This window comes from Trematomus bernacchii, unplaced genomic scaffold, assembly GCF_902827165.1.
Source record: "Trematomus bernacchii unplaced genomic scaffold, fTreBer1.1, whole genome shotgun sequence".
In the NCBI taxonomy this organism is placed as follows: Eukaryota; Metazoa; Chordata; class Actinopteri; order Perciformes; family Nototheniidae; genus Trematomus; species Trematomus bernacchii.
The window spans coordinates 7,033,080-7,052,705 of NW_022987689.1; the positions used below are offsets into that span (position 1 = coordinate 7,033,080).

The following is a 19,626-nucleotide window of genomic DNA, read 5'->3' on the forward strand; positions in this document are numbered from 1 at the left end:
ACCCCATCTAAGTAACACTTGAACAATAGCAACAACTCAACATTTTAGGGAACATGCTTGTTGGCTTTCTTGGAGAAATATTTGTCTTCCAAATATGAGGCTATGCTTAACCCATTAGCCAGTTACTTGAGTTTAGCATAAAAACTAAGCTGAGTAACCGGCCAAAGGGTAAATCATCCCTACTTTTTTTGGGGGGGTGGGGGGTAATAAAAACATGATTTTCTTATCCTTATGGCAGTCACTCTATCAGTGAAAAGCATCCAAAACTTTTAAGCTAACATGCAGTACTAACATCTTTTTAACAGCTCATTCTAGGGAGAAAAATATAGTGTCTAGAGTTCACAGTACAGAGGGCATAGAAGGAAAAATATAGCAATAATTAATATTATCATAATCAACCAACAATAAAATATTATTAAATAAAGATTTAGTGGAAGATTGAATGATAATAAAAGACTGATGATATATCGACACCCAAACGGTACATATTATTGTTCAGGACTATGTGATTTCTTAACTACGGCTCTCAGCCATAACCCGTATAGCAGCTAGTTGTGGTTTTTACACTTTAGCATTTGTACAAAAACTAATTATATTGTGTACATAGGGTCTCCAGATTAGCCGGGCGATGGATTTTGATATTGATGCACTGCTGTTTCACCAATAGATGAAATAAGAAGAAATGGTTTCTCTATGTTCAGTCTTTGTGCTAAGCTACGCTAATTAACTGGCTTCTGGTTGTATACTAGATACACATTTAGTATGGATTCGGTTAACTAAATCCCTGCCCCAAATTGAAAAAGTGTATTTCACAAAATGGCAAACTATTAACTAAAGCCCCTTGGAGAAATAACAGGTGTCACATTTCTATCATGAGTTGAATGTTTTTATTAATCACATCCACACAGAGGTCCAATCCAGGAAGTTAGACTTCTGTAACATATTATTATGGTTTCCATGGTTTTATCTGGCCATGATCCTTTTAAATATGCATTATTGCAGCAGTATCACGGTGCACTATACAGGGGGGGGGGAAGAGGACCCATGTGGAGAAATAAAAGAACAAGTAATACAACTGCTTTGATCCAATTGTTCCACAAAACCCACGCCCTAGGCACTTGGTGTACTGTAGCTGTGAAATGAAAAAGCATCACTGCTTCCACTTGCCTACAACAAAAGCTTAAAGCTTCCGATCCAAACTCAAAGTCAATACAATTGTGCAATTTATCTTTTAAGCCTGTGCAAAGATTTGAAAGTGCCCATGGAGTAGGGTTAAGAGATTGATTTGGTATTGTATTATCTTGGCTTAGTTTTACAGTTTGTCCAGGTAGTTGTCGACGGAAGGTATGTTCTCTTTCAGACCTTTGCGTTTCCTAATTTCGGCAACAACCTGGAAGGGTCTGGTGGCCGGGTCGCTGGGGTCTCCTGGGAGAATCTGCCAGTGGTCAAACACACACTGAGGGAAGGCCTGGCCTCCAGTGTTGCTGCGCAGGTCAGCTGTGAATCCTGGAGGAAATGAATACAGATACATACTTTAATTATGTAATTGTAAATGGTAATTAGTTTTAAATGGACAGCTTGTTATTTTCTGCTACTACAGGCCTCTCAATAAAAACAACAACAAAAGACACAGTTAGGGGACATTTTAAGGTAGACTGGAGAATTGTCATTGCCTTCAGCCTTTCCTAGTAAGGATTTCTTCCTTGTTCATTTTCTTCTTTTATAAACAGGGCTTAAAACCTAAAACTGGATTTGATGACAGCCTTATGAAGACAACAACAACACTGACACTCAGACAAAGGGTTACGTCACCTTACCAGACAACCATTGAAATCGATAGATTGGAAACATTTTGGAAATGTTCGGTATAATGTAACTGCACAATTCAACAACATACATGACATGAGGTCTAGTCGTCTATTGTCATTTAAGCAGGGAAATGTTACACACCAAACCTTTAAATTGTGAAAAATTCTTCTCTGCCAAGAATAAGGAAATTACATACTAAAACCAAATTATTAAATAAAGTGAATTGTTCTAAAAACGTATCACACACTCACCAAAGGATTCGTTGACAGGCAGGAAGGCTTTCACAATAAACATGGGAGTGCCTATGACTTGGGATTCCTCAAACACGTGACCTCGTTTCCTGTTCAACACGCCGTAGATACCCCCGACCACCTGCTCCGGGCACTGCACGGACAAAAAGATCAGCAGTCAGACATATAGTTTAAACTGGCATCAGATCGTTTTCAAGAAGAATCCTGATCATAAAGCAATTCCAAAATAGTAAAGTCATCAAAAATAAGTTCAAAACAGTAATAGTTTTCACAACACTCAGGTGGAATTTCCTTGGAGTTGTAGACTTTGTGAGGTGCCTTTTCAGTCATGTCTTTCTGTTTGCATATCAAATGTTATGCATAGATATTGTTGGAGCCATAATGTATTTAGTTTGTTTTACTTTATCTGCACAAGTTGAATGTATCATGCAGTTCCAACATTGAACACAGGATGGAGCATTCACTTGTGAGTGTGTATATATGTAACCACCGGGTGATCTGATTCAGGTGTGTGGGACAGAAGCAAACAGTTTTTGATGAGAGGAGCTGTGTCAAACCTGTTTGTATTCAGCGTGACTGGCATGCATATTGAACACAAATAAATGGATCGATAGATTGAAAGATATACGACTCGTATGGACATTGTTTTATCGTCTGGAACACGCATCCGAACAAAGTTCTCCCATTCCCATCCCTCAGTGGCTTAAGTATAGATTAGGTTAAAAAGTCACTACAGATATCAATTGTGAATGTGTCACAGAAAATTGAATGTTAAAATCATTGTATAGATTTACAAAACAGATTTTTGGTAATTTACCTTTGGATGATTTCAAAATTGTAATTAATAGACATCACTGCGGAAATCCTGAGATGATCACTTACTTTAAGAAAATACATTTTCTGGAGAGTTAATTATAAATGTGCAAAAGAGACATTAACTAACAAAGCACTAAATGTGTAAACACTTAAATGCATATTTCAGACCTTGAAAGAATACATGTCATGGAAGCAAGTTAACCAAAATCCAAAAGTGGACCTGTGAATAAAAAAACGTTTTTTCAGATTTTCCTGTAAGGCAAGGTAAGTTTATTTATATAGCACCTTTCAACACAAGGTCATTCAAAGTGCTTCTGATTGATTTATGACGCTGTACTGACCTGTATCTCCACTTGGTATACAGGCTCCATGAGTCTTGGCTGAGCAGTGAGCTGGCAGGCGTACAGCACCCTACGAGCTGTGGGAATGATCTGTCCTCCACCGCGGTGGATGGCGTCTGCGTGCAGCGTCACGTCGTGAATGTCAAAGCGAACGGCGCGCATATTCTCCTCACATAGAGCACCCTGCATGATGAAGACAGAGACTGCTAACTTATTCTCCGGATTATAAAAGTACAGAACATTATCACCATTGCATCAGAACAGTGTACTATCTGATTACACATAACTATTGAATTATTTTCAAAGTATTCAAAGTAAACTGCTGCCTACCTCTTTAGATGCCCACTGGAAACCAGCCACGACGCTGTCCTTGATCTCGTTGAGGTACTGAACGCCCTTCGTCACATCTACCAGCAGGTTGGCCCCGCTGCCATCTGGACCGAAGCACCAGATCTTCCTAGCCTCGCTCACCTCCCATTCGTACTTGTCTGTGAGGTAACGTGCACGGGCCTTGAGCTCCTGCCGGTGGGTGACCTCTCCCTTCTCGATGTCGTCAGCCAGGCCGTCGGGGAAAGGGCAGGCCTTCATGAAGAGGCGATTGTGCTTGTTGGGGGACTTGGACAAACACATCTGCTCTGACTCTTCTGACACCGTCTCTCTGTAAGACACCACTGGGTCTGATTTCTGGAAGATGAAAGAAAAGGCAGCAAACATTGAGAGTTTGAGTGGTAGTGCAACACATAAGGAGTATTTCTGCAATAATGATTATTGTTATTCTTAATTTGGGTCATATGTCCCGAGCATTGCTTTTACTTTTGTTAACTGTCTTCCAATATAGCTTACTATACACATTCACAAAGCTTTGTACAGCTTCAGTAGCTGTTACATACACTGAACTCTACACAGGGGTTTATTCATATATAATTCATAACCTGATTTCTTCCTAAAAAGATGGCAAAAATAGATTTTATTATTGCTGTTTACAATATTTAGTGATTTTTGGGGTAATACAGAGAGACACTAATATTCCCTACTTAAAAATGTATGTCAAGAAAATGAACATGTAATTTCGAACATGGCACTATCCAATATTTAGGTATCGGTCCTAAAACAATAAGCTAATTAGTACATATAAGACACTGTCTTATTAGTATAAAATTTAAAATTTAAAAATAAAATTTAAAAATACATTTCCAAAAAGCTTGTAATACAAAAACGTATTTTTTTTAAAATATAAGCAATCAACTTGGGAACTTTCATGGTTATATCTATTAGTTGAACCTTTTTCCTCTATTCATCTGTAGCGTCTCTCCTTATTAGAAAAACGACTCTTCGTATCTCACCTTCAGAGGTATGCCGGCATGATCTTCCTCCAGGTCCTTCAGGCAGATCTCTAGGTGCAGCTCCCCCGCCCCGGCGATGATGTGCTCCCCGGACTCCTCGATGATGCACTGCACCATGGGGTCAGACTTGGCCAGACGCTTCAGTCCCTCCACCAGCTTGGGCAGGTCAGCGGGGTTCTTGGCCTCTACAGCTACTCTGACCACAGGACTCACACTGAACTTCATCACCCTCATGTTGTGGGCCTGCAGACACAACCATAAAAAGGTTTTGTTGTTATAGGAAGAATAAGGCAGACAGCAAACAATAACAGTAAATGAAGGGGGGGGGGGGGAAATAAATACAGTACTTGTTCATAGGTGGTAATAGTCCCTGTTTTAATCAGGTACTGGTCTACTCCAACCAGACCCACGATGTTGCCACATGGCACATCTTCAATGGGCTCCACATAACGGCCCATCATCAGAATGGTCCTGGAAGGAAAGAAAGACAAGGTTTAAAAAGGTTTCCGATAAATTCATGAAAACAGAAAAGAAACATGAAATTATTTGTATTTATCCCATGTCTCTATGTATTGGTTTGCACATCAACATGCTCACCTCTGGATGGGTTTGATGAAAAGGTCTTCCTTCTTGCCAGGACTGAAGTTTGGCCCCATGATACGCACTTTCAGCCCAGTGGACACAGTGCCAGAGAACACACGGCCGAAGGCGTAGAAACGGCCCTTGTCAGTGGTTGGTACCATCTTGGAAATGTACATCATCAGAGGAGCCTTAGAGTCGCAGTTTTTAATACCTGAGAGGACAGCAGAAATATTAAGCCATAAATAAAGTATAGCCAAAATAAAGATTACAAATGAGGTTATAATTTTACAAAACCTAATCATCTGAAAACACATTATTCCACTGACCCATGGCAGCTTCGTCATCCCCGGGCCCCTCGTAGAGCAGCTCACAGCGGTACCTCTGTGCAGTGACGGGCGAGGGCAGGTGGATGGTGATCATCTGCAGCAGGGCTTCTCCGGCCGGCAGCCAGCGACGCATCACAGCCTTTAGCAGGGGCTTCCCCTCTTTCTCCTTGTCATCAGAGTCCAGTTTGACGTCCAGCTTCTCAATTAGTTTGGCTGTCTCGTCCTTCTTGAAATTCATGATGGCATCAAAGACCTACGAGGGCAAAAAGAAGGCATTAAACTGTAGCCAAAAGTTAGCCCCTTCAATTTATCGCCTCTAAGTCATCACCCTTAAGTAGGGATGGTTATCGTTAAGGTTTTAACGGTGCTACTACTTTTATCGATACCGCTTATCGATCCGGTCCTTTAACGGTACTCTTGTTGGTTCTTTTGAGAGAAAAAAAGGTAAATTAACTAAACAAATTGTAAATAATGTGAACTTACAGAACTGTAGAAAACAAAAATAAAAAACAAGTATTTACTGCAAAAATACAGTGGTACAGGGCAACACAGGTGGGGCATACAGGTATGCTGCAAAAGGCCTAACGGTTCTTCTGGAGGAAGATTGAGGTTGTGGTGGAACATTACGGGACATAACGTGTTGTTGTTCAGACAAATTGCTCGTGTTACCGCCCTTACATGCTAAATTTGTATTGCACTTTTGGCAACGAGCATTGTCCACATCGAGACGGGTAAAGTTGAACCACACCTTGGAGCGCTTAGTTCTCTCCGCCATCTCTGCCGTGTGTGTGTGTGTGTGTGTGTGTGTGTGTGTGTGTGTGTGTGTGTGTGTGTGTGTGTGTGTGTGTGTGTGTGTGTGTGTGTGTGTGTGTGTGTGTGTGTGTGTGTGTGTGTGTGTGTGTGTGTGTGTGTGTGTGTAGCAGCCACGTGTGTGTAAACTGCCCCGCGCCCTCACACACAGACGGGGGAGAGAGACGCATTTTTAGAAACGGAGTTGGCGAAACTAAAACTGCAATATAATGTTTATGTAGCAATAATACATATGACATATATTTTTTAAATGTCTCCAGTACCGATAAAAAGACCGATAATGTCGGAGCTTAACGGTACCACTGTTTTTAATAATTCCGCCCCGGGGCCCGTTTAATACCGGGGCTCGGTACCCATCCCTACCCTTAAGTCATCCTAACTTTTATTTTCAAAGCCTCTAAGAGTTAATTTAATGCGATCTCTGACATGATTTTGAAGTTTTTGCTTTTTTAAGAAATTAGACATTACTGGCGAAAAACAGTGCAGTCCAGTGGCGTAACTATCAACGGTGCAGCCGGTGCAACGCACCGGGGCCCCGAGCCGGCAAGGGGCCTATGCAAAATATATATTTTTTAATATTCTTTTTAATATTTCTTTTTTTGGGGCCCCAATGGCATTGACCGGTTCACGCAGTCTTCAAAGTAACCAAGCAACCTAAATTAATTTGCAATTTGTCTGTCCAATGACCTTGCTCCCTTTCATGTCATGTGATACCTTGCGTGATGAGCGAACCGTTTAATCAACCTGTACTGTACTGTAGCTAGCAGCAGCAAGTTCGGCAGCATTATAAAAAATGTAATAGCTTGCATTTATAATGTACAGCAAACCAAAGCACAAGAGCGGCACTCAAAAGAGAAAGGACAAGAGAGAACAAGGAGATGTAACAGCTAAACTGACTAAATTAGACAGTTTTTTTTGTCATACATCGTCCTCGAAATCGAGCGCTAACGTTAGCAATGTTGACGTGCAGCGGCAGCCGGAGCCGGAGGCTAACGATAGCTCACCACCATCATTGCCATCTAGCTCCACAATGAAGCTGTATCCATGGCTGTGGCTGTGCAACCAGCCAGCCAGGAGGAGAGGCTGGATTTGGCTGTGCCCGGCGGTGGTCGAACAGTTCCCCCAAGGGCCCCAACCGATAGGGGACTCTATGGCGCTATTGAGACCCCCAACGCCAAGATCAAAAGCTATATTATAGCAACCGGTCTATGTAGGCCTACCGGCCCATTCCCCAGTGACAAACATCAAGGAAACAGGTTCAATCCTCTTTTTAGTTCGCTGTGCCGTTGTCAGGCTGTGGTGGTCTGAGGCCAGGGCAGGCTGTTGTTGATAGCCTATACATGTGGCGCTTCTGAGTGGTTGTGTATGTCCGTGTGTGTGTGAGCGCATCAGCGTGCGCTTATGTTTGGGGCGATGGGGGGGGGGGCCCCAAAACAATATTTGCACCAGGGCCAATCACAACCTTGTTACGCCACTGGTGCAGTCTATGTGCTGCGTTCAGCCTAGTCATATAGTGTTCTTCAGATTGTATGCAATTGCCGTCTACCACAACATATTTTTGATGGAACCACTACAAGGTGCCAAGGATCGAAATGTTTAATTCCTACACGTAGAAGCTTGAAATTCATTTTTGAACAATACAGAGATATATGAAGGTCTTTAGAAAAATGAAGGCCTGACTTGGTAAACATTAACATAATTATTTTTGGTTTGTATCACTTATTTTCTCTCCATTCACCTTAAAGATGGGGTCCAAAATGAGCTGGCAGAAGGTGCGGGGAAGTTTCTGGCCATCAGGACCGGTTGAAGACTTACTGAACTTGCCGGCATTTGGGTCAAAATATCTGTGCACAAATTATCGCACAACATCATGACAATCACATGATTGACATCTAGCTCATAATCCTGTTTTTATTGTGTATAGGGGGGGAGTGAAGCAGGTAGGTTATTATTGTGAAATGAACCACAACAAGGTGAAGCAGAATCATCCTGAAGGATATTTTGTGTACATTATCCTGCTTATTACACGGCTACTGATGAAATCAACCCCAAAATGTATATTTGGATTTAAATTTGGATTATTGATTCCACTAAGAGTCTGCTTGCTGTGTTTGGAGATAAAGCCGCATCCATAGCAACAACGGCTGCCGTAATTTACTTATCAGATTTGAATATTTAACAAAGCCGTGTAAAAAATGCCAGTCATCGTGAGGATTTCTTGGTGTTAAAAGAAGAAAAAAAAACGAAAATGACCACCAGTGGAAAATGTAGGTTTGCTGACTTCTGGTGGTTTTAAAGGTCACCTATTATGCAAAATCCACTTTTTCATGTATTTTATACATAAACATGTGTCCCCTCTGCGTAAAGAGACGCTGAAAGTTTCAGGAAAAAAGATTCCCTCTTTTTTTTGTCCTGATCCATTTATATAAAAACCTGTCTGAAAATGAGCTGATCAGATTTTGGCCACTTTATGATGTCATAATGATATTTTGGCTTGTGTAACCATTAGCCAATAACCAACCAAGGTAACACCCGCCCACCTTATCACCTGAGGCCATGTCCACACGGAGACGAAAACGAAAACGAACCGAGGTCGATATAAAAAAAGTCTTACGTTCACACTGAATCGGCACAAGAAACGTGTCCGTCCACACGAGACCGCTCGACCTGCTGGAGACGCTGTAGTACATATGCCGGGCCTGTAAGTGGCGCTGTACTTCCGCCACAAAATACACCAAAAGCAGCGAATAAGACAAGCCTGGTTGCCCTTCTGGTTATTCTCCGCGTGGATTTAGCGGAGAACTACATTTTAGCCACATGTCCACTTGTTGCTGATGGTTGTGGTAGAGGGGCTGTAGATTTTGCACTAACATCTGTAGCATGGTCAGTAGCGTCTGGAGCACGAACGCAACCCTGTGATCCGCCATTGTTGTTGTCGTTGTTGGTGAAACGCATCAGCAATGACGCGGGTGACGCGGGGGTGAGCAGGAGAGGTGGGGAGAGGCGGGGCTATGATCGTTTAGGGCGTACACACGGTGCCGCAAACGTTACGTTACCAGACCTTCCCACTTTGGGATGCGTTATCGTTTGAGGGCTCCGTTTCCGCGGTTCCATTACGGCCTCGTGTGGACGAACCGTCCATATACGATAAAGAACTATAGTGGATAACACCCGTTTTGCCTCCGTGTGGACGGGGCCTGAATCTCCTCCTAGAGCACCATTGTGTTCTTTTTAACCAAATATCTTGCAGAGGAGTTGGGGAGTGGCTCCTTATTTTCATCTAAAGCAAAAGACAGAGAATCAGCACTTTTGAAAAAGGGCTGAAACAGAGGGGTTTATGGGATGCGACAATGCATGATCTGTTTGGCATTTCAAGCCAAACACTTCAGAGACATGTTTTGTATATATCTTAGAACTATAATATATTGATGAAAAACAGTATAATAGGGGACCTTTAAATATCTTGATGTAGATGTGTACTTCAGGGTGTGGTGTGTATACAGTGACAGCAATGTCGGGTGTGCTGCAACACCTCTGCTTTTCAAAATGGTGTCAGATTACTATGTGGAACATATTTCTGTCTGGATATGTTTATCATCATATTTACCTGTCTCCCCACAGTTTCTTCATCATGTCTTCCACTTTCTTACACCTCTCTGCCGGTCCCAGCTCTGCGGATCCTTTTGCTGTGAACTTAGCCACATACATCTCAGCAAACTGCTTCAAGGTGAACGCCCAGCCATGGAGGCCAGAGCCAAACCCGACTGTGCCAACAATGGGGTCAATCTGAGGGGGGAAAAAGTCCATTATTCTGGGAAATGACAGCTGTAGGAAGTGAAACGCAACCTCTCCCAGCTATTTTAGCATATATTTGTGTCTGAGTGGAGCATCACCATGATGTTCCCCATGGGCCCGCTCTCATCCTCTCCATAGGTGGAGATAATGACGTTGACGTTCTCCACGATGCGCTGAAAGGTCTGGAAGAGCGCATCTGGCTCCAGCTGCAGCTCAAGTAGGGCCCGGTCCATCTTGTTCATCATCAGAACCGGTTTGATGCGCTCAGCGATGGCCTGCCGCAGTACAGTTTCTGTCTGCACACACACACCTGTCAGAGAAAATTAACAGGTCAGACTGGTTGAAAACATGGGAGCGTGTGTGTAGGCCTGTGACGGTTATTATGTTATTAAGTTGTACTGCAGTTATAGTACAAAAGATTGATGTTATCAGCGTCTTGACAGATAACGCCATTCGGAAAGACATGTAAGGACAACTTTATAATCTTTCTGCATGTGGGATTCTATTGCCACAAAATCATGGTAGGAATCAATAAATGTGACACATTACATTTGCAACAAGTCCTATGTGTGTTTGCGTGTGTGTGTAGGATGTGAAGGCGAGGGTGTGAGTCATCATTACCTGAGACACAGTCCACCACTACCAGGGCTCCATCGGTGACCCTGAGGGCAGCCGTGACCTCAGAGGAGAAGTCTACGTGACCAGGAGAGTCGATCAGGTTGATGAGGAAGCCGTTCCCGTCCACATTCTGCTTGATAAACGCCAGGTCGCTATCGGCAAGCTCGTAGTACATAGAGATGGCCCTGAAAAACAGATGGAGGAAAAGGTTGGGAACATGTTCACCTTTTGCTATTACTGAGCCTAACCCTAACCCTAGAAGTCAATTAAACTAAGTTCAAACTGAATGTCATCACAATACTGCACAGGCAGATATGCTGAGTGGAGACGTTCCAGTTAAAGTACTTCCAACTGGCTTTACTGGAAGGATTTCAGTAAATATGATTTAATATATGAATCAATGTCAGTGCAGGTGCATTTACTGGAATCAAACCGAAACCGGGATTTTATAAGATTTAGACTTGGGAGTTCACTTACTGTAGTAAAGACATTCACACAGTTCTCACCACCAGTAACACAAGAATACAAAGGTGTTTCCTAACTTCTCTAAATCACATACGTTGATTTGATGGTGATGCAGCGCTCCTGCTCGTCTTTGCGTGTGTCTGTGAAGCGGGTCTCTCCGGCTCGGGATGAAGAAATGATCCCCGCCTTGGACACCAAGGAGTCGGTCAGAGTGGACTTCCCATGATCCACGTGGGCAATCACAGACATGTTCCTGATGTTGGACTTCTTGTCCATGATGGAACGAATCTGATCCGTGGTGAAGTTCACCTGGTGGAGGTTGAGAGTGAAGGATTACATTCATCCATTTAGCAGAGGTTCATTTTATTCGTCATTTAATATTTATTTATGTGCACTACTAGCTCTCTGCAGCCGTTCCAAGTAGAGTTATAAAAAGAAAGACATGTTTGAAACTAAATCCAAAAACCTGAACAGGAGAAAAGGTGTGGGCCAGGCCCAGCCTAAAGACTTAACCTTCTGGTTCTTAAAGGTCACCTATTATGCAAAATCCACTTTTTCATGTCTTTTATCCATAAACATGTGTCCCCTCTGTGTAAAGAGACTCTGAAAGTTTCAGGAAAAAAGATTCGTTCACATTTTGTCCTGATCCATTTATATAAAAACCTGTCTGAAAATGAGCTGATCAGATTTTGGCCACTTTATGATGTCATAACGATTTTATGGCTTGTGTAACCATTAGCCAATAACCAACCAAGGTAACACCCGCCCACTTTATCACCTGAATCTCCTCCTAGAGCACCGTTGTGTTCTTTTTAACCAAATATCTCTCAGAGGGGCGTGGGGAGTGGCTCCTTATTTTCATCTAAAGTAACAGACACAGAATCAGCACTTCTGAAACAGAGGGGATTATGGGATGCTACAATGCATGATCTGTTTGGTATTTTGAGCCAAACACTTCAGAGACATGTTTTGTATATATCTGAGACCTATAATATATTGATGAAAAACAGTATAATAGGGGACCTTTAATTATCAGCAACGACTGAGTCAACTATTTCACAATCACGATAAAACATGATGTCTTCACTTCAAGTTTCCCTCAAATGATTCATGTTAAGGTGAAAAGTACATGCGGAATGTTGTCTTTAACCGACCAATTAAAGGTAGGGTATGGTAAGAATGGAGAAACCAGCTAGAGTGTGCTAAAATTTGAAAGTACACAACCGAAAAAAATCTGCCCCTTCCTTCAGACTTCCTTACAGAGCCCCTCCTCCAACACACAATAACGTGCACATGACCAATGAGGGCACGAGATAAGTTTGTGCACAAGATTGGTCGTGCTTTTTACAGCGCCACAGCTTCCACAGATGAAATATTTGTATATATTTATTGTCAAAGCATTTAATTTATTCATTGCTATCGGGATGTTAAGAGAATTCCATGGAATATAACAAAAAGTGTTTCTGAAGTGAATTACCTACCCTACCTTAAAACAATAAATGTTGCTGATGCATTATCTGAGATCACACAAAAAAAAGTCAGGCATAAAATTCAGTAATAAAATGGATGAAGGCCTATGTAAAAGTTAAGTTTACGGCCATTTTTTAAGATGATAAAGACTTTTTTAAGATATGTTGATAACAGTGTGTCAGGGAAAGATAAACATTGCCACTATAGGCCTATGTAGCCCTCAGTATGAATAATTTAAAGCATAAGGGAAATTTCACTTAATGTCTTTAAATGTTAAAGGCATTTAGCCCCATAAAATATAAGCTCTGGGATGTCCGGACATTCAAAGGCTGTTATAACATAATAGTAATTCAATAAGCTATAACAAATCCCCATCCTCCAATAGAATACATTCTCTGCAGCTCTATTTGTGACGTATTTTATAATTGATTTTGTCGTCAGTTGGAGAGTTATTAGACACTAGCTTGTAATCGCATTTTAGAACAACTTTATTCAACACATTCGTATACGACATGTGTCCCCATGTGTCTTGTTTCTCACAGTTTGTAAACACATGATATCTGTGTTGTCATGCTACTGCAGCAGCTTGATATTTAAAGAATTTGCTAAGATCGTCACAGCGGGCCGTGCGTCCAGGCCACAGCCCGCGCTGCTGTCAGCTGCGTAGGTGATAACAGAGCCTTCACCTGACCACATATCACCGCTAAAGCTTCGACATCAATACCACAGACACCTGACAGCCTCTATTGCAGCTCGTTGCACCGAAACTATAAGGCTTTAACTTTTTATAAAGAATGTACGCAACGCTTTTCACATGCGAAAAATAGATTAAATACAAAATCATCGGCGCATGTAAGCCCAGTATCAACTCACCATTTTGGCTGCAGACAGTTGGTCTTTGAGTTTACAGATGTATTCCTGTCTCGGAGGACAGGCAGTCCCGGTGGTGACAGAGGAGACGCTGCTACTTCTGCGGATGCCGAGTTGTGGTGCAGAGGCTGCAACAGCAGGGGGCGCTGCGGCTCAACAACAGCCGGGACACCTTTCCATGGATGCTTGTCAGCTGCTGCGAGAAGGGTCCAGCTGCAGCCGCAGCCAGACGGTACAAAATACGGCCCCTACAAAATACGACCACTTGTACGCGACACTAACCCTAACCTAAATAGTATATACATAAACGACAAGACGTTAACTACCTGTACTCTGTGTTTTGTGCGCGCTCTCTTCTGATCATATTTTGAAGTTCAACTTCCTGCAGGTTCATTCTCCACGGGCTTGCTGCAGCTGAGTAGCCTAGCTGCTGCACTGAGGATAGGGTTATGTTTATCCATTTCTGTGTGAGAAAGAATGCATTTTATGTTTTTGTTACTTTTTGTCCAAGTATTTTAATCATGGTGCTCTATAAAACCAAGATGTTTCATTTCATTAGTCAAAAGGAAGTTTTTACTAGTCACCAGTAGCCTACTGTCAAGAAACATCATTTTAGATGTTAGACTACTAGCGTAATTACTTTCTAAATATACATTTTTTATGGTATAAACATGTTTTTTGTTATATATATTTTTGAAGTCATTTGTTATCATTGAGTAGGCATCGAATGTATGTATATGCATTGCACATATAAATATTACCCAAAATCACAAACGTGCCTAATATTGTAATGGTGTGTCAACTTTATGTTAATTATTTGATTGGGTAAGTCTCAGTTATCAGTTTTAACCAATTACTTGATCTTCAGAAATGTGAGTTTGAATACAAAAATCTTCCAATATAAAAAAAAATCTAAACAGTACATTAAGAGCATATTGTTATAGTTGGGGGGATGTTCATGTACAATGATTTATCCGGGTAAATTCCTAATTGCTAAAATGCTGATAGATTTATTGTTATTTGGTTGTATTTCCTACTTTTTCATGCTTAATATTGCTGCAGGTCAGACGGTGAATATATAATCCTAGTTCAACCATCACCTTGGTTCATGTGACAGGAGTAAATGGGGGACTAGTTGTGTTGGGTTTGTCATTGGCTTTAATAAAAAGGGTAAGCAGTTTTTTTTTCCCTTTGGAAAATGTGGTTCCTCGTGGACACAGCAGTGTTTGTACTGATTCAGGATGTTGTAGTTGCTTTCTACCAGCTGAGGGCAGAACAGGACAAAACATCTCAGGCTGGTTGAGAGAGTCTAAAATGGGACTTCAACTGGAAAAAAATATTTTGTGAACATGTATAAGAACAGGCACATGTCTGTTTGCAGAGGGTAATGGGATGCTTCCTGTTAACCCCCAGTGGACAGAAAATGCTCTGAGGAGAAATGCACAACAAGTTTTGTTTTACAACCATATACAAATCTTTATAAAACCTAGAGAAAAACAAAACACCAAAAGTAATTCACAAGTATGTGATTTACCTTTTAATGGGTGTGTCTCTCTTCATTTAAAGTAGACTTATCATGCTATATTTGAATAATATATTGTAGGGCCATACCTATATAAAACATGTCTGTGAAGTTTTTTCTTCAAAATACAAAACAGATGATGCATTTTAGCCATGCCTCATTTCGCTCTATTTGCTCTTTTCCAGCCCTGTTTTTGCAAGGGCTGATTCTGTGAGAAGTCTTCTTCGCTGCTTTTGTGGCAGACTACAGCGCCACTTACAGGCTTGGCATATGTACTACAGTGTCTCCAGCGCTTTCGAGCGGCCGTGGCCGTGGCCCAACCCCCCATTCCCCTGATAGGTGGAGAGTTGCCCATATAGGCGGAGCTCCCCATTTCTGACGTCAGAACAATTTCAAATCTGTATCAGCTCCGTTGCAGCCCCGTTTTTAGAGATTTGGGTATGGAGGAAAAGAGAGAGGGTTGTGTTTTCTGACACTTGGTGAGTTCCCTGACACACCGGGGACACATATTCATGTATAAAAGATGTACAAAAGTGCATTTTGCATGATAGGTCCCCTTTAAAAAAAGTTGCTTTTCAGTTATTACAAGAGGTTTAATTATCCTGATAAATTTGAGAGTCTCTAAATCTCAGCTACAACACACAATTTAGATGTTATTATAGAGGGAACAAATAAGTCGGAAATAACTTGAGGTTAACTTAACACAAGGAAGGCAAGATATTCAAGCTTCTGGTGGGAACAATAAAACGTAGGAATATATGATTACTCAGATTTATATGAATAATTTGATATATTTCACCACTATACATTCAGCATAATTAAATATATGAACAAGATATTTGTCAACAATGCAGATACATATTGCATGCTTATCCTGGGGAACACTGCAGAAACTGAGCTGACCCTATATTTAAATGAAGTCAAGCTCTTTAAGGTAATTTGACAACTGTCTAAAAACATTAGTGACTAAAAGAATTATCTTTACATATCGCACAGGTCTACGTGACTTTTAAGGCAAGGCAAGGCAAGTTTATTTATATAGCACCTTTCAACACAAGGCAATTCAAAGTGCTTTACAAAAATGGAAGACATTAAGAAAATGGCATTTAAAATCAGTCATTAAAAATAAAAGATAATAAAATAAACATTAAAAGAAAAAAATACATGGATAAAAGTTACAGTGCAGTTTAAGATATGAATAGTTCAATTAAAAGCAGCGGCAAACAGAAAAGTCTTCAGCCTGGATTTAAAAGTAGTAAGAGTTGCAGCGGACCTGCAGGTTTCTGGGAGTTTGTTCCAGATATTTGGAGCATAATAACTGAACGCTGCTTTACCATGTTTAGTTCTGACTCTGGGGACAGAAAGCTGACCAGTCCCTGAAGACCTGAGAGTTCTGGATGGTTCATAATTTAGCAGTAGGTCAGACATGTATTTTGGGCCTAAACCATTCAAAGCTTTATAAACCAGCAACAATATTTTGAAATCTATTCTTTGACACACAGGAAGCCAGTGTAAGGACTTCAGAACAGGAGTGATGTGATCCACTTTCTTAGTGTCAGTGAGGACTCGAGCAGCGGCGTTCTGAATTAGCTGCAGCTTTCTAATAGATTTTTTAGTGAGACCTGTAAAGACACCATTACAGTAGTCCAGTCTACTGAAGATAAAAGCATGGACAAGTTTTTCCAAATCCTGCTGTGACATTAGTCTTTTAATCCTGGATATATTCTTTAGGTGATAGTAGGCTGATTTAGTAATTGTTTTAATGTGACTGTTGAAACTCAGGTCAGAGTCCATGACTACACCTAGATTTCTGGCTTTATCTGTTGTTTTGAACATTGCAGACTGAAGCTCAGCGCTAACTTTTATACGTTCTGCCTTGGCTCCAAAAAACCATTACCTCAGTTTTATCTTTGTTTAATTGGAGAAAGTTCTGACACATCCAGTCATTGATTTGTTCAATGCACTTACTCAGTGTTTGAATTGGAGCATAGTCTCCTGGTGAAATTGTTACGTAAATTTGTGTGTCATCCGCATAGCTATGGTAACTTATTTTGTTGTTTTTCATTATCTGAGCCAGTGGTAGCATGTAGATGTTAAAGAGAAGAGGCCCCAAGATGGAGCCTTGAGGTACCCCACATGTCATATTTGTCAACTCAGATGTGTATTTACCTATAGAAACAACGTTTTTTCTGTCCTTTAAGTAGGACTCAAACCAATTTAGAACTGTTTCCGAAAGTCCCACCCAGTTTTCTAGTCGGTCTAGTAATATGTTGTGGTCAACAGTATCAAACGCAGCACTGAGATCTAATAATACTAACACTGAAGTTCTGCCACTGTCTGTGTTTAAGTGGATGTCATTGAAGACCTTTACAAGAGCAGTCTCAGTGCTGTGGTTTGGACGAAATCCTGACTGGAACACATCCAAACAGTTATTTAAATGCAAGAAGTTACTCAACTGTTGAAATACAACTTTTTCAATGATTTTACCTAGAAATGGCAGGTTTGATATTGGCCTGTAATTGTTCATTACTGAAGCATCTAGATTATTCTTTTTTAAGAGCGGTTTAATGACTGCAGTTTTCAGGGCCTCTGGAAAAATACCTGAGTGAAGAGATGTGTTTACTATATGAAGTAGATCTGAGGCCATGCAATGAAAAACATCTTTGAAAAATCCTGTTGGAATAATATCAAGGCAGCAGGAGGAGGATTTCAGAAGTTGAATAATGTCCTCTAAGTTTTTATCATTAATCTGATGGAATTGTGTCATGGTGTTTGAATTGATATTAGGTGGACACAGGGACAACACATTTGCTGTACCTGATGCAGAGGCACTGACTGCTTGTCTAATTTTCTGAATTTTGCATGCCCTGGTGGATAGGAATTCAGATGCTACTGACACTGGGGGGTTAGTTAGTCTGTCGACGGTAGCAAACAAGGCACGTGCGTTGTTTTTGTTTTTGGTAATGATGTCAGAGAAGAAAGACTGTCGTGCGTTTTTCAATTCCAAATTATAAAGGCCAAGTCTCTCTTTATAGATTTCAAAGTGAACCTGGAGATTTGTTTTTCGCCACCCACGTTCAGCTTTTCGACACTCTCTTTTTTCTGTTCTCACGGTCATGGCCTTTCTCCATGGAGATATTTTCTTGCCAATCACTTCCTTTACCTTAGTTGGAGCAATGGTATCTATAACATTTTTAATTTTTGAATTAAAATGATCTACTAGCTCATTTACTGAGATGTTAGCAGGGGCAAGTGTGGATGAAAAATTATGAGTAAACATTTCCCTAGTATTTTCAGTTAAATATCGCTTTGTGGTTACCTCTTTCTGAACATTTTTGTGAACAGAAATAGAGCTCTCAAAGAAAACACAGGAATGATCAGAGAGTGCAACATCAGTCACCACAACTTTTGAGATATTCAGAGCCTTTGAGATAATTAAGTCCAGAGTGTGCCCCTTATTGTGCGTGGGCTCCGCCACATGCTGAGTCAGTCCATAGTTATCAAGAACACAAAACAGTTCTTTAGCCCCTCTGTCCTGGGGGTTGTCAACATGGATGTTAAAATCACCAACAATGACTAGACGGTCAAAGTCAATACACACTATAGACAGCAGTTCAGTAAAGTCATCAAAAAAGCTTGCACAGTATTTGGGTGGTCTATAGATATTTAGGAACAGAGCTCGAGAGGAGCATTTCAGCTGAAGGGCCACATATTCAAAAGAAGCAAAGTTCCCATAAGATGTCTTCCTGCATTGAATGGAATCATTGAACAAAATAGCAACTCCACCCCCTTTCTTATGCATTCTTTCCTGACTCATAAAACTAAAGTTGGGAGGGGTTGATTCGATAAGAACAGCTGCACTGTTATTTTGTTCAATCCAAATTAAGGAGAACTTTCTAGACAGGGAGGCCGTTATCTTGTGTTTTTGATGTTTGAGATTAATTGGGAATAAAAATGTGCTGAGAGCTAACATAATGTATTGGCTCGTTGTTAATCTTTATTTACTAAATGTAGGTTTTACAAGTTAAGAAGACCTCTGAGCTTGAGCTACATATTTTCCTTTATAGACTTGCCTTTGTTTCCTCAAACACACTCTCTGCTTAACCTGCATGTGACAAACATCATCTCAGCTTTAATTTATCTTCACACCCACCAGATCAACCTATAGTATTTTAACATGGGCCTTTTCAATTTGGTAGCTCGCTGTCAAGTAAATGAGATTTTGTGCGGGCACTATAATTTCACAGTTTTTCTGGCCCCATAAAATCGAGGTTCTTTCCGGGCCAACAACCAGGCTGAGTCGGGCTGAGTATGCTAAACTAGAGAGAGAATCGCTGGCAAGGGGGCTACAACTACAACAAAATGAACATATTTGACCGTGATTTAATTGTAATACACGTTTCAAAATGATGCCGAAGTAACAACATACTGATACCGGTTAGTAAAAACCATGAATTAATGCTTTGACAAGTCTGCAGACAGACGGCAGGCGAAAAACCTTTTAAAATGCGCGTTGTCTAAATGGAGATCGGCTAAGCTAACGCAGTATATGCTCCGACCGTCCACACTCACAACAACGGCCTATACAGACATAAATAAACCAGCGAC

General features: G+C 41.0%; 1 protein-coding gene across 1 annotated transcript; it reads right to left on the reverse strand.

Annotated features, from left to right (window-relative positions):
* Positions 1 to 106: 106 nt before the first annotated feature.
* LOC117488646 (elongation factor 2) lies at positions 107 to 13,601 on the reverse strand. The gene is made up of 14 exons (XM_034137660.1): positions 13,500 to 13,601; positions 11,251 to 11,465; positions 10,695 to 10,876; positions 10,172 to 10,383; positions 9,886 to 10,064; positions 8,017 to 8,122; positions 5,469 to 5,721; positions 5,158 to 5,353; positions 4,908 to 5,031; positions 4,561 to 4,803; positions 3,548 to 3,901; positions 3,218 to 3,400; positions 2,061 to 2,193; positions 107 to 1,506 (listed from the first exon to the last, which is right to left on the reverse strand). Exons 1-14 carry the CDS (start codon positions 13,500 to 13,502, stop codon positions 1,313 to 1,315), a joined length of 2,577 nt encoding a protein of 858 aa, XP_033993551.1. The 5' UTR covers positions 13,503 to 13,601; the 3' UTR covers positions 107 to 1,312.
* Between the last annotated feature and the right edge of the window lie 6,025 nt (positions 13,602 to 19,626).